The sequence below is a fragment of the Dreissena polymorpha genome, chromosome 7 (assembly GCF_020536995.1).
Source record: "Dreissena polymorpha isolate Duluth1 chromosome 7, UMN_Dpol_1.0, whole genome shotgun sequence".
Classification (NCBI taxonomy): domain Eukaryota; kingdom Metazoa; phylum Mollusca; class Bivalvia; order Myida; family Dreissenidae; genus Dreissena; species Dreissena polymorpha.
Window position 1 is genome coordinate 93,585,752 of NC_068361.1, and position 15,662 is coordinate 93,601,413.

General features: G+C 35.8%; 1 protein-coding gene across 5 annotated transcripts in view; it reads left to right on the forward strand.

Moving 5' to 3' along the window:
• The first annotated feature begins 393 nt into the window (after positions 1-393).
• The window catches only part of LOC127837997 (dipeptidase 1-like), a 325,156-nt gene continuing 309,887 nt past the window's right edge, over positions 394-15,662 (forward strand). Inside the window, exons 1-11 of one of the 5 annotated variants that reach the window (XM_052365479.1) lie at positions 394-1,000; positions 1,611-1,758; positions 2,058-2,190; positions 3,736-3,886; positions 8,069-8,153; positions 8,508-8,599; positions 9,088-9,172; positions 12,154-12,250; positions 12,467-12,542; positions 13,833-13,968; positions 14,642-14,750. In XM_052365479.1, the coding sequence (XP_052221439.1) occupies positions 672-1,000; positions 1,611-1,758; positions 2,058-2,190; positions 3,736-3,886; positions 8,069-8,153; positions 8,508-8,599; positions 9,088-9,172; positions 12,154-12,250; positions 12,467-12,542; positions 13,833-13,968; positions 14,642-14,743 (1,434 nt within the window). In that variant the 5' untranslated portion in view covers positions 394-671 and the 3' untranslated portion in view covers positions 14,744-14,750. The remainder of the gene's footprint in view (positions 1,001-1,610; positions 1,759-2,057; positions 2,191-3,735; positions 3,887-8,068; positions 8,154-8,507; positions 8,600-9,087; positions 9,173-12,153; positions 12,251-12,466; positions 12,543-13,832; positions 13,969-14,641; positions 14,751-15,662) is intronic. The other 4 variants (XM_052365480.1, XM_052365481.1, XM_052365484.1 and 1 more) reach the window with 4 other exon arrangements.

A 15,662-nucleotide genomic window follows, 5' to 3' on the forward strand; every position in this document is an offset into this window, starting at 1 on the left:
AAGAGACTTGATCTTAACTAAAAATATCATAAAAGCGGAAAGTGTCGACCCTGATTAGCCTGTGCGGATTGCACAGGCTTATCTGGGACGACATTTTACGCACATGCATTATGCACAGTTTTTTCAGAACGCGTTATATAAAATAAATCGCGAAAGTGTGTACTTATATATTTCGATTGTTTTCGAAATACAGTCAACGTGCTGAACGTTGTAAGAATATTACTAATTGCAACCACAACGTAACAGACGCACTGATGCATACACACAATCGTTATTATCTTTGTTAAACAGACTGGTTTAAATTCAGTAAACACATCCTTAAGAGAAACTTACATTTTAGTCATATATATTAAAGCGTTATAAAATACGGTACAATTCAACAATTCAAACTACTCGAAAGATTCTGTTTATATTGTAAACATCGTCAAGGCTGGTATAAACTGAAAATATTGGGCTCCGTATTCAAAGCCATACTCAAGCCACTGAATTGTTTATTTGGATGTAAATGAGAATATCAAAATCGGCACACGTTCAGATTAATGAAACTTATACACGCGCCTAAAATCAACTAAGTGCAAGTTAACATTTATTCACAAGTATTAAAATTAGACAGCTTTGCGTTCGTCTGCTTTCATTATTGAAATATGACGTACATTTGATGAGTGTTTTTTATGGATGCTAACGGCGAAGTGTATTACGGCAATACCGGTAGTACGGCAACCGTCTGCTCGCGAACCGGCCTTTTCGGTGATTCCCGGAAGAGGATGCAGACGCGTCTCCTATACGGCGCCATCTGTGTGCTCAGCGTCATTGTGGTGGCGCTCGTCATTGCGCTAGCGGTGGTTGCCTCCAAAACGTCAGGAAGTAACGGCGCTGAGACGCCGGCGAACGGATGTCAGGCCGGCGGCGTATGGGATCTACCAGAAGTCGATTGCTCTCATGCTATTAGTGATTTGGACAAAGCGAAATGCGTCTTGGACAGCTATCCATTAATTGACGGGTATGAAGATACGAACATGTATTATTATTATTTGTATGTATTTGATCGATTGTATGTTCAGTTATACGTAAAGCCTTCGGTGAGAAATTACTAGCACATAAGTAATAAGCAAAAGCTTAATAAATGTTTATAAAACATTTCATAGTTAATAATAAATTTCAGATATAAGATAATAAAAGATGAACCTGAGAATATCCTAACAAAATGCGTTCTACTCAAATTATGGAGAAGAAAAGAAAGGCTTAGCCTGGCCCCTATTCATAAAGTAGTATGTACAAAAACACAACACTAATTTTTTTTAAAGCCAATGCACTTTTCTAGAATATGCGCGCAATTATCATATAACATACATTTTTTTTAGTTCATTTATGTTTCCATGTTTGACATTTACATTGACACCAGTTATATTTACATAAATAAAACATCGGTAATATGACATAAAATGCACATTTATTCATAATTATTATAAGTGGTACATACAAATATAAAAAATATTAATTCATTTAAATGAGACTCATACACAAACATTGTCAGTGTGTACGCACACACACACACACACACACACGCACACACACACACACACATACACAATCCTAGTTACCTATTACAGACATAATGATCTACCGTACCGTTATCGACGGTTCTCCAACACTTCCGTTTACGACGTGGACCTGACGTCTGACCTCCGGCAGGTCTGGAGTACGAATCTCTCGCATACCGACATACCCCGACTGAGAGAGGGAAAACTGGGTGCACAGGTGCGAATCATAATTCTTACGAAGAGCTTAGACGCATGGAAAGAAATGTTTCGTATTGTCGGGGGACGAGCGGGGGGGGGGTCAACTTTATTAAAATCAAGTGTTGATTATGTGCTCATCAACGTTACTTTAATTTTATTTTTTGCATAAAAAATGTATATTTTATTAACTGCAAGTGAATCATTAACAGCAGTTGCATAGATTTGGTGTTGAATGCAATGTATGGTGGCACTTGAGAAAGCCGAAAAACTTGGTTTGTTTTGGTTCATGAACGTTTTGTTATTTTTTTCTGTTCTCAGTTTTGGGCATGTTATGTCCCATGCAAGTCTCAGTACAAAGACGCTGTCCGCCTGTCTCTGGAGCAGCTTGACGTCATTCGGAAGTACGTCACGCGCTACCCTGACACCTTCCGGTGGGTGACAACGGCGCAAGGTAGATTTTCAACAGTAGATTTATTGTGTTTCCAGTGTCGAGTTTCCGCTACAAATCGAGTAATTAAGGTGATAATTGGTTACACATTCTTGTTAAGGACCGCTTTCGCGTTTACTCGTTTGTGTACAAAATGTAGTGAACAAACTTTATTAGTTATATTTATTTTCTAATAAACTTACTTTGGATCCCAATTTGCACTAAATAATTATTATTTCGATTCTAACACGATTCTGATTGATTTGCTTTTAGACGTGACCTATATTTTTCAATACTCCGCCATTCTTAGTACAAAGATCACTATTTGGTGACGTCATTGAATTGTTCAAACATATGATGTCGTTTCATTCATAAATATTTGTAAATGACGTCACTTTTATTCATAACAGAAATCGTTGAAACTAAATGACGTCACGTTTATTGATGCTAATGAAAAGTTGACATGCTTTAAATGTTTCTTAAATTCGTTTCCTAACAAATAACATTCTTTGAAGGCGTGGTTAGGCCGTTTATCACCAAATATACAATTTGTTGTTTCATTACATTTATATACATGCTACAGTTATTAAATTCTTTTAGAGCGGGTTTTAGCACGTGCATTTTACTGAAATATTTTCTTTATTTATTCGGAACTATTTTCGAAACATTAAGCTTCGCCCATAATGATTGCAGAATAACCCACTCTTGATTTCCTTCTTTGTCTATAGAAAACAAGTCGCGTGTAGTGTTAGAATAATACATTAACAACATATACTTATAAAAATATGCGCTAGGGCGGGTCGTTATGAAATAAGGAACGAGTCGTCGTGAAAAAATAGGTGTGCATGTATTTGTAACATATACATGTATTTATAACTTTTTGTATTTTTTATATTATTTTTATTAAACAATATATGTTAGTTATTTTAAACATTATATGTTGTTACACTCCAATAATAGTGAGTGGAGGGATTCCTTATGAACTTAGGGGCGAGTCTTTATAAAATAAGGGGCGAGTCAAGAAATTAAGGGAGAATCATAAAAAGGAAAACCTTCAAGGAGGCGATTCATTACATTACCGTAGTTTGATATTACATCTTACTTTTCGTTTTACTGGTTTATATATGATGCATTCAAAGTTGTTATGGTTGACAGTCAAGGGGCTAGGAAAGGCGCCACTCAGGGTAACACATGCGCAAATATATTACTTTTAAGTTATTTACAAAGTTTGCAATTGTCATTTTTCAAGCTTCTTCCTATTAAATCAATATAAATTAAAATATTTGGACATTAAGTTAAACAAAAAGCATTAATTAATCATATTATTTGTTGCAACTCAAATATTTAACTTTGAAATTACACGCCGGCATTCAGAGGCATGAAGGCTGACATTTTGAGCATAAAAAGCACACCGAACAATTTGAGGCTAGAAACCAGTATACTTATGACTCAACAATTTGCGGTTATTATCAAACTGAGAGCCGGTTAACGGGTTTGCGCGCGTGTAAACTCAACAGACATCTGTCATCTGTTATTATTTGTTTGCATAGTATTGTTTTCGTGTGACAGGAATACTCGATGCATTCCAAGCTGGTCGGGTTGCCAGTCTAGTGGGTCTAGAAGGCGGCCATTCTATAGACAGCAGCCTGGCTGCCCTGAGGATGTTCTACGACTTGGGAGTGCGATACATGACCATCACGCACAGCTGCAACACTCCGTGGTTTGTATGGCGTTTGATTTGCAGGTTGCCATACCATGTTGCCACACATGATGGCTCCGTAAGACCTGATTGTAGCAATATGGCATCGTTTAAAACATGTATTCACCCGACCCTCTCCTTCAAGGCATTACGCAATCTATATAAATTTTAATGTATGAAGTATGGAAGTAAAAATATCTTCCTGTGTTGATATTAAACATGTGGATCTGAAATTTAAATTAAGATAATTTCTGAAAAAAACAAATAATTTTACAGGTGATTCCTTTTTCTATTAAACTTATGTCCTAATTATTTTACCTAAATACATCTGTGTGACATTCTTCGAAGATTTGATTAATACAGTTGGAATTACAAAATAAAAACACCATTATTTTGAACAAAGTTAAACCAAGTGAACCAGCAGTAGAGGAACCGTTTTATAGAACGTGGTCCTTTATGTATTGCAAGGAACACATTATCAAACAGTGTGAGCTAATACACTTGTACTTTTCATGACAACCGGAGCACCAACAGAACACAATAAATATATACTTGGATTAACCAAATTATTAAAAGCAAATCCAATTATTGGGGTTAAAACTTGGTTTTGAGGATTTTTCTTACCTCATACTTGTTGTAGAGTTATTTACGAAACCTTTGAGTTTGATAAAAAATAACGTCTATGCATTTCTTGTTTACTTTTATAGATTTTTAACGATAACACATGTAAAATAAATAACCATTTAACAACTCCATGTTTAAATGAAAACTAAAGAAACAAAATCGTTGCTAACTCAGGAAAGATACAAAGAATTACGCATGCAAGCAAACACACTTGAGATGAACACGGTTTTATTTATCATTTGGTAAAGAAGTAAGACTGTTATAAATGATGTAAATAATCTCTGACTTGAAATGCATCAACGTGAGTTGTATATTTTGTGTGAACAGAGACGGGCTTAAACCATACGTCAATGTAAACTAGGGCACTCAAGCACTGTGATTTATTTCGAAACACTACCGCATTTAAATAAATAAAACATTAATTCATGTGTTTATCTTCACGATAACGAAAGTATAATTGTATATGAAATTGACATATGTATTTATGTTAAATCACAGTCTGCACACCAGAAGGCTAAAGTATAAGTGTGCTAAAGAATTCAAATATTTAACAACCAGGTAAGGTCACGTTTGAATAAAAACAAATTACTATTGTGTTCTGTATATAAAATAAACTACTTTGTCACATAGAGTATAATCGCACTCGCTGTTTAATAGTACAAGCAAAAGTCGAACACCGACCGATCTAATTGCAATACCTCGGGAGAATGCCCGGCCAGCAACCGTTCAAATGTTGTAAACGTTAAAGACCATATAAGCAGTTTGTACTTTAAGTTTATTTTATTTTCAGAGATAATAAATTCAGTATTATCTTATTATGTAATAAATCCGATTTCAATTTACGATCGCTGGTTGTAGTAAACAAGCATAAGAGATATCAAGTTAAACGGAATATCCCGAAGTTGTTTATTTAGACCTGAATATGTAAATCGAACAAACACTTGGAATACGTTTAATAAAGATCAAGGTTATTGTCAAGTTTTATTGCTGCTAGATAAATAAAGGTAACGAGTACTGCAAACAACATTTCATGTAATCGTTATCAGATTATTTTTGTTGTTGATTTATTTGCATTTTTCCATGGTAGTCAGAAAACTTCCTCACACTTTTTTCTGTTCGGGTTAGCAAGTGAGCGTACATATATATGAGCCGCGTTTTGAGAAAACTGGGCTTAATGCATGTGCGTAAAGTGTCGTCCCAGATTAGCATGTGCAGTCCGCACAGACTAATCAGGGACGACACTTTCCGCTTTTATGGTATTTTTAGTTTCAATGAATTCCCCCCTTACCGAAATTCAAGTTTATGCGCAAAGTGTCGTCCCTGATTAGCAAGTGCGGACTGCACAGGCTAATCTGGGACGACACTTAACGCATATGCATTAAACCCCGTTTTCACAGAACAATGCCCATATGTAAAAAAACGCTCGATTGGTCATTGTCGGCTAAGGTACTACTATAAAAGATCCCTGTGTACTCTTAAGTATATTACAAAAACAGGGAACCGGAAAATATACTTATAAGTAAGTTATTGCCGGTCGCCTTTGAGCATAATTTCCGTATCCGTGTTATAGTTCAGTATACTTGAGATTGCCCAGACTACTTTAAAGTCATACCTGAGTCGACCGCGACCAATTGAGCGTCAATAACTGACGACTTCCTTACTAAGATTAGAGGTCGTGAAAATGGCTGTACAGATAAAATAAAACCTGAGAACAGCGGTCAGTCAAGGAAAAGGTAACAGTAGTAGAAAGTTGAACGCTGTGCACAGTCGACCTCTTTTTAGATGAAGGTCAGTTGGAACACAGGAATATTGTCGATACAGAGCATAATAACACACATTATTTCTATTGAATAATACAAATAAATAACTTATACATTAAAATGTATACATATTGTTCAGGGGCGGAATAAGGATTTCTGGTTAGGAGGGGGGATATTGAAAGATTTGCTGGGGATCCAGGGGGCTGCTATGGGGTCCAGGGGCCCCCGTAAGCTCCACAATTGTAGTGATTTTGAAAGCTTTGACAACCACTTCTCGAGCATTTCACGCCTTATATACTTTCATCAAAGTACCTTCTTATAATGCCAAAAAAGTGCATAGTTTATCGTTTAGGGAGTCCAGGGGGCGAAACCCCCCGGAAGCTTCACGATTATAATGATTTTGAAGGCTTTGACAACCACTTCTCGAGCATGTCACGCCTTATATACTTTCATCAAAGTACCTTCTTATAATGCCAAAAAGCGCATTGTTTATAGTTTTGGGTGTCCAAAGGGGCGAAGCCCCATCCCCCCCCCCTCTCCCCGCAAAATTTTAGTGATTTTGAAGGCTTTTACAAGTTTAAATAGGTGATTTAGATCTAGTTAAGTGTGAAACATCAAATTCATTGACTTTACTTTGGCGATTTTAGGAGATGGCGTATGCCGCGTCCGCCCCCACCCCCTTGGATCCGCCTATGTTGTTCAACTTATACATTTATCTCGTTCATTTTGCAAATCTTCTAGTTCGTATTGCGTTCATTTAAAGATATTTGTTAATTAAGGTCGTCATTTTTCGTTGACGTCACGTTCGATAAAAGTATTAATGGCGGATTCGCTGTTATAAACCGAAACTACAGCAGAACAGTATCGTTCTCATTCAAAGAAACAGACACCAATAGGTTATATTTTTCACAAAGTGTAACAAAATATATATCTCCACCAGAAATTCGAAATGTCATTTTTATTATAGGAGTTATACGTAAAAAAATCCACTTGCACTCATGCCCAAAGTTAGTTAAAGTTACAAATCAATTGTATGTCTACTTAGCAAAAATAAACAATCACTAATCCGTGTTTTACTTGCTCATTACATTACTTGCTAGCTTACTGTTTTGTTGACGCATTATCATCGATAAATATCTATTGATTTTGGTCACGCGCTAATTCTATGGCGTTATGACTGCGGTAGCTAATTGCTACCAATTCATGTGTTTTTGATTTTAGTGTTTACTTTTCGCAAATCGAAATGACTGTCTCCAGACCTCTGTACACAGGTGGGAAATGGCTTTCGGAATTAAATATACTGGCAGTTGACCGCTATGGCAAGGTTGCCGTTATGCTCAGATGTTATGTAGAATAATTTACATATAATAATAATGATAATAATAAAAAATAATAATACAAATAATAATACAAATAATAATATTATTACAAATAATAATAATAATAATAATAATAATAATAATAATAATTGTTATTATAATTATGATTATAATTATATACATTATACTAAAATAAATAATAAGTATTACAAATAATATTATCATTATTATCATTTTAGTGCGTGCAGAATATAAATAAATTTAAGCTTTTATAAATTATGAAAATGTACGTTAATTTATTTTAAGATAATAAATACACGTATATACACGTAACTTTGAGCATGTTGTTTTCATAATTAAACCGAACACTAGTGTAACATAAATTTAAAATAGAATAAATATTGTGTCAATAAATATGTGTAAAAGTAAGATGTTCTTTGAAAATACTTTTAAAGCCATATTTACGTTTATTTAAAATAATACATGTATTTATTTGCAAGGGCGGACAACTGGAAAATTGATGAGCCGACTTATAACATAACAGTTGACGGACCAAAATTAGGAGGTCTTACTGTATTCGGAGAGGTGAGCCAGAGTGGACATGCTAAATGAATAAACATGCTTTATTATTTATATTCATACACTCTCTGAAGAAGCCACTATGGGTTCACATGAGCGAATCTGGGGGTGGGAATAACTGTTATAATTTACGACTGTACCATGATATATGTAATCGTTATTTTCGGGACTTTGTACCCATATTGTCATGAAAATTGTAGACGGTTTTGTTTTCAAATGATGCAATTATAAGATGGTGAATTATGGGATCAACTGAAGATCTAAGCCTTTTCAAACACTTGATCAAACCGTCAGTTAGACATCTACACTATACATATCCGTGCATTCTATGAATAACCGTTTATTATTCTTACTAAACAGACAGTAATCAAAGAGATGAACCGACTGGGGATGCTGATTGACCTAGCGCACGTTGCCAATGCTACCATGGTAGACGCTCTGCGAGTATCCAGGTTAGAAAATAGAAAATTACTAAACGTGCTCTAGAGTCATGGTGGCTAAAACATTCGTCAGATGTCCAAGCGTCGTACATTTATCTATTTTTAGACATGCGTAGTGTTTTCCGAGTGAGATGGTGTATGTTAAGTATGCGCCAATTTGTTTAAAAAAAATAACGTTGCAAAAGTGATCACATGTTATTTTGAAATTTTGTCCTGAAAAGTAATTTGGGCCATGATGTCAATAAATGCTCGAATCTTACCAGAGACATATACAATGGCGAAAATCAATCAAACAGTTAGTGCCACGTAAACACGTTCTCTTATCATACTGCTTCTTCGATATGCATGTATAAACAGACAGATTCAGGTTAAACACACACGTTTTGACATGTATAAACAGACAGATTCAGGTTAAAAACACACGTTTTGACACGCCTTTTAAAACCTGAATACTCTGACTTTACGGCTTAATATTTACTGGTATTGTTCTACATCCACAGGGCGCCTGTTATATACAGTCACTCATCGGCATTCACCATCTGTAACCACTTCCGAAACGTACAGGACTCTGTGCTACATCTCACGGTAAAGCGTTCTCCGTACATAAAAACTTTAAGAAAGTTCAATACTCCGCATTGCATTTCACGGTAAGGCGTTCTCCGCAAATAACACCTTTAAGAAAGTACAATACTCCGCATTGCATCTCACGGTAAGGCGTTCTCCGTACATAACAACTTTAGGAAAGTACAATACTCCGCATTGCATCTCACGGTTAGGCGTTCTCCGTACATGACAACTTTAAGAAAGTACAATACTCCGCATTGCATCTCACGGTAAGGCGTTCGCCTTACATAACAACTTTAAGAAAGTACAATACTCCGCATTGCATCTTACTGAATATCACGGTAAGGCGTTCTCCTTATATAAAAACTTTGAGAAAGTACAAAACTCCGCATTGCATCTCACGGTAAGGCGTTCTCCATACATAACAACTTTAAGAAAGTAGAATACTCCGCATTGCATCTCACGGTAAGGCGTTCTCCGTACATAACAACTTTAAGAAAGTACAATACTCCGCATTGCATCTCACGGTAAGGCGTTCTCCGTACATAACACCTTTAAGAAAGTACAATACTACGCATTGCATCTCACGGTAAGGCGTTCTCCGTACATAACAACTGTAAGAAAGTAAAATAATCCGCATTGCATCTCACGGTAAGGCGTTCTCCGTACATAACACCTTTAAGAAAGTACAATAATCCGCATTGCATCTCACGGTAAGGCGTTCTCCGTACATAACAACTTTAAGAAAGAACAATACTCCGCATTGCATCTCACGGTAAGGCGTTCTCCGTACATAACAACTTTAAGAAAGTACAATACTCCGCATTGCATTTCACGGTAAGGCGTTCTCCGTACATGACAACTTTAAGCAAGTACAATACTCCGCATTGCATCTCACGGTAAGGCGGTCTCCGTACATGACAACTTTAAGAAAGTACAATACTCCGAATTGCATCTCACGGTAAGGCGTTCTCCTTATATAACAACTTTAAGAAAGAACAAAACTCATTACTGAATATCACGGTAAGGCGTTCTCCTTATGTAAAAACTTTGAGAAAGTACAATACTCCGCATTGCATCTCACGGTAAGGCGTTCTCCGTACATAACAACTTTAAGAAAGTAGAATAGTCCGCATTGCATCTCACGGTAAGGCGTTCTCCGTACATAACAACTTTAAGAAAGTACAATACTCCGCATTGCATCTCACGGTAAGGCGTTCTCCGTACATAACACCTTTAAGAAAATACAATAATCCGCATTGCATCTCAAGGTTAGTCGTTCTCCGTACATAACAACTTTAAGAAAGTACAATACTCCGCATTGCATCTCACGGTAAGGCGTTCTCCGTACATAACACCTTTAAGAAAATACAATAATCCGCATTGCATCTCACGGTTAGTCGTTCTCCGTACATAATAACTTTAGGAAAGTACAATACTCCGAATTGCATCTCACGGTAAGGCGTTCTCCTTATATAACAATTTTACGAAAGAACAATACTCCGCATTGCATCTCACGGTAAGGCTTTTTCCTTACATAACAATTTTAAGAAAGTACAATACTCCGAATTGCATCTCACGGTAAGGCGTTCCCCTTATATAACAACTTTAAGAAAGTACAAAACTCATTACTGAATATCACGGTAAGGCGTTCTCCTTATATAACCACTTTCGGGAAGAATATAATCCATACTGAATCTCACCGTAAAACGTTCTCTCTATATAACATATTTTGGAAAGTACCACTTAAGGAAATTACAAAATTCCGTATTGAATCTCACGGTAAGGCATTTTCCTTAAATAACCACTGTCAGAAAGTACAATACTCTGTTCTGAATCTTACGGTAAGGCGTTCCCCTTATGTAACCACATTCGAAATCTAAAAGAATTCGTATTGCATCTCACGGTAAGGCGTTCTCCTTACATAACCACATTCGGACTCTACAAGACTCCGTATTGCATCTCACGGTAAGGCGTTTCCCCTCAACCACTTTAGGAAAGTATACAAAACTCCGTATGGATTTTCACGGCAATGCTTCAAAACAGTAAGTACTACCAGAACGTGCGGGACTTTGTAAAGCATGAAACATGCATTTATCATTTGTAACCACGAAACAAACAGGACTACGTACGTTACATCTCTCGGTAATACGTCATCAATTGTAGCCACTTCTGAAACGTACAGGCATCTACACTATATTCAACGGCGAAGCATTCATTGAACACTAAACAATTAAAAAACCTCTGTAAACGTTATAGCTTTTTATTTGTTTTCATGAACAAAATAATTGATTTTCGTCAAACGTTTCTACTACGTCCCTTCTATGAATCAATCATTCAGCTTGATAACCAGATATGAATCGTCCCTTCCATCAATCGCTCATTGAATTCCATAATGTTAAGTAGTATGTGCTCACATCGATTCTGTGATCATTCCTTTAAAAATTGGTATGTAGATAATCGTTTCATCTATATTCCAATTTTCTCTATATAATGTTATAATGATTGAATCCTCCCACTTCGTTATGTTCAGGCATTAATCAGCAAATGTACCAAGAATAATTAAATCCATTGTTTGCATAATTAAGCAGCAAAATCGTAGTTTCCATTAATTGTAAATGTCACCTACAAAGTTAAATTGTGCACTCGTTCCTTTTATTATTCAATCCGCCCATTACATAATGGGATTAATCCGATCTTTACAATATTAAGCAGACAATCGTCACCCTCTATGATTTAATCTGCGTTCTACATTTGATAAGTTTTTAAATCGTCCCTTGTTTTTCTATTTAATCCATCATTTGCATAATGTAAAATGTAAAACTGTCCATTCTTTTGCTTCATCCCGCTCTTTACAAAATGTTAATCAGTAAATCGCCCCTACATGATTCAGTTATCAATTCGTTAAGGTATAACTAGTCAAGTCTTTAATACAATTTGTTTTAAATTTTAAATGTACATGTAGAAAATCGATCCCCTTTAATTTATTTGTTCAATTCCAGAAGCGGAACGGCGGGGTTGTCATGGTGAACTTTTATGACTTGTACGTCACGTGTCCGCCACTGACGGAAAAACCGTCCAAGTTAAGTCACGTGGCGGGTGAGTAATTGAGTCCATATAAACAAGTCCCTATAGGAAAAAATACGTGAATTTCAATACATAAATGTATTTGCTTCGATTTTTGTGTATGAGATATTCACATAAAATAATTTACAGTGTTAACCAAAGAGTGTCTACATTTTTAATCTTAAGTTATGTAACGCATCCATTTTAAAATGCTAAAATATTAACTCGACCATGCGCCTCATGTTGCAGATCACATAGATTACATCAAGAACATCATTGGAATCGACCACGTGGCCATTGGGGCGGACTACGATGGAGTTACCACGTAAGCTTTTTGTTGGTAGCGGTTCAACCTTAATTTAAAAGGGTCGCAAATACATTGGTTTATAACTGAAGTATTATTTCCCGTAGAATAAAATTCCGATACATAAATTATAATAAAAAACAACGACTACAACAACAACCACCACCACCAACAACAACAACACTAACTACACTTGGGGACTTTTCTAACGCATCACTTTTCAAACTTGAATATCTCAGTTATGAGTAAAGATATTGATTAACAATTTTACATACGATCATTTGACTACATTCTATGCAAGCTTACAATAAAATCATTCATCCGTGACGATTGGACGCTGAAGCACGTGGGGTAGGTGTGGTTCCATATTTTTTTCACGTGGAAATGGTGAAACGAGATATAATTCTATTTTTATTTCAATTAAGGAATTATAGGTGGGTTTTTACACAAGAAAAAACATAAAATTAATTTACAAAACAATAAAGCTCATATGAATATTCAGCAGCGCAATCGCGCACTTTGCATTTTGCAGGCTACCTTCCCCACTTGCTGAAGCGTCCGATCGTCACGGATGAATGATTTTATCGCTAGCTTGCACATAGTGTTGTCAAATGATCACATGTGCAATTTTAAATAAAAAATTTTACTTATTACTGAGATATGTAAGTGTTGCGTTAGAAAAGCCACCAGGTGTAGTAAAACGGGATATACATGCTATTCCAATTTAATTTCAATTGCATTATTCTAGGTGAGTTTTTACACAAGAAAAACATAACATTAATTAAAGAAAAACAACATGGCTCGTATGAATATTCAGGAGCGCAACGGCTCAATCGGCATGTTGCAAGACGGTCGGTTATTAAGACGTGTAAGTTTATGCTTTCACATTGTTATTATTTTACGTTGTAAGAGTTTGCGATTTGACTTTTGAAGTAACGTTTTTAATTTGTTAAGTTTGATATTTTGTTGTTTTTCAATTTCAATTAGGTTGTCAGCAATTATCAAATATGTGTTGAATTATTCTTGGTCCAAATTTCAACACAATCCTTTCGAAAATAAGGGTGCTATATTGATATGATTAAGTGATGCGTTAGAAAAGTCTCCAAGTGTACATGATGTTAAATAGTATGTTATAGATATATTATTTAATCTTGTTAAATTAAAACAAGGTGTAACAATAATCTTAAACGTGATGTTAACACGTATATTTTTTAATGAGATTCTTACATGCCGGTATTATCAATGAGGAACTGCATTTAAACATCGCTCTGTAAAGTCCTTCGCATATGCATGATAAAGCTCTCATTCCAGGTTGCCTGTGGGTCTAGAGGACGTTTCCACCTACCCAGCCCTTTTTTCCGAGCTCGTTCGCCGGGGCTGGAGAGAACTGGATCTGCAGAAACTGGCCGGCAGAAACCTCATCCGGGTCTTCAGACAGGCGGAGAAGGTAGGTCACTTGCTGTGTCATGGGAAGTTAAAGACAGAGTGGGTATGTCAATAAGACTGAACGTAACAGTTCTATAGGGATTTCAAACATGATAATGCCATGTGTGTTACAACGAAGGGCCACGTGGTTGGTGCAGCAGGGTCTTAAGACGGAGTCGCAAGCTAGCGAATAATACCAGTTTAAATAGGTCAAGCTTTCAATTATGTGTTTTAGTCAAACCCCCTCTTATTGGTACATAAATTGATCGGTTCCTAAAATTCAACGATTTCAAAGAAAACAATCGAAATTTGAGAGTCGTTTTACTCTCGCTTGCTAGAGCCGACGCCCAAAGAAAACTAGAGCCGACGTCCAAATAGATAAATAAATTCAGTTTGTTTTCGTTTGATCTTGGTTGAAAGCGAAACGTTAATCACTTGGTTTTCTCATAAAACGAGTGTCATGTATAATGTAATGCGGCATAGTAAAACATACATAAAATAACGTTTGTAAACGTTTTGAGTAAAGGCTTGTTTTCAACACGTTGTTGTGCTGGTACATGAGCATGAAACCAATATTCTTATTTCCAACTAAATGTACTTAAAAATATGTTTATTGGTTGAAAAACAGCAGAAACTCGAGCATATTTCGCAGTTTATACCAAACGTTCACCCGATTTTCGTTCATTGGTCCGTAGGTTCGAGACGAGATGTCCTATTTGCCACCTTTTGAGGATATGTTACCAGATAGCGAGAACAGTGCCGACGAGTCATGTCGGACCAACATGAACGAATGGTGACAACAAGGTCGTTGGACGCTTAACAGTATGCAGCAGACCACACTTTATCACTATGACACTCGTATTCTGGATCGGCGGCGTTAATTTCCACTATGTTCACTGAATAGCATTTTTTTTATTAAATACCGTTACTATTTTGTGGCATGCTTACTCGGATAAAAGCCATTTTCTACTTTGATATTAACCCACACATTTTCTACTTTGATATCGCCCCACATAACTGTGTCAAATTGTGATATGAAATTCAGAAATTACCTAATATGTATAAATGATGCATCATGATATACTAAGAAAAGGATATCATTAGTATGTGTGTGTTATTAGTATTTTATTAGCTTCCTATAGTTGTCGTTTGTAAAAAATTGTACATTCCCAAATGGCAGTAAAGTGCTTAGTATAATTCCAAAACATCTTTTAGCGACTACTGAGTAAAATAATACATATTTCCCCACATTTATGAAAAAAGGACTCCATTTATTAAGCCTGAAGGAACTGCAGACATGGTTGCATCATTATCTGTCCTTAGTAGACGGTAGAAACAAACAATCAAATAAAAAACAAACTGGACAGAGCTTATTATTTGCAATGTACGATTATATATGCGGAAATATACACTATATATGAATTATGTATGTTTCTATTTTTTCTGCACGTTTCGATTGCCTCTAATTTTTTGGTTGCATTGCTTGGTGGCCGAATTCCGTAGAACAACTGATCAATTTGTGTTGGCCTTATTTTCAGAATTGCATTTTGAATATGTTAAAAAAATCCTCTTGATGCACTGTTTGATGACAAAATCCTTTCGGTAACTATTGATGTAACAGTTTCATTTTTTATATTGAATAAATATACACAATAATATGAGTATTTGATACATTTTACACTATATAATTCATATACGAAACAATGCACAAAGGCT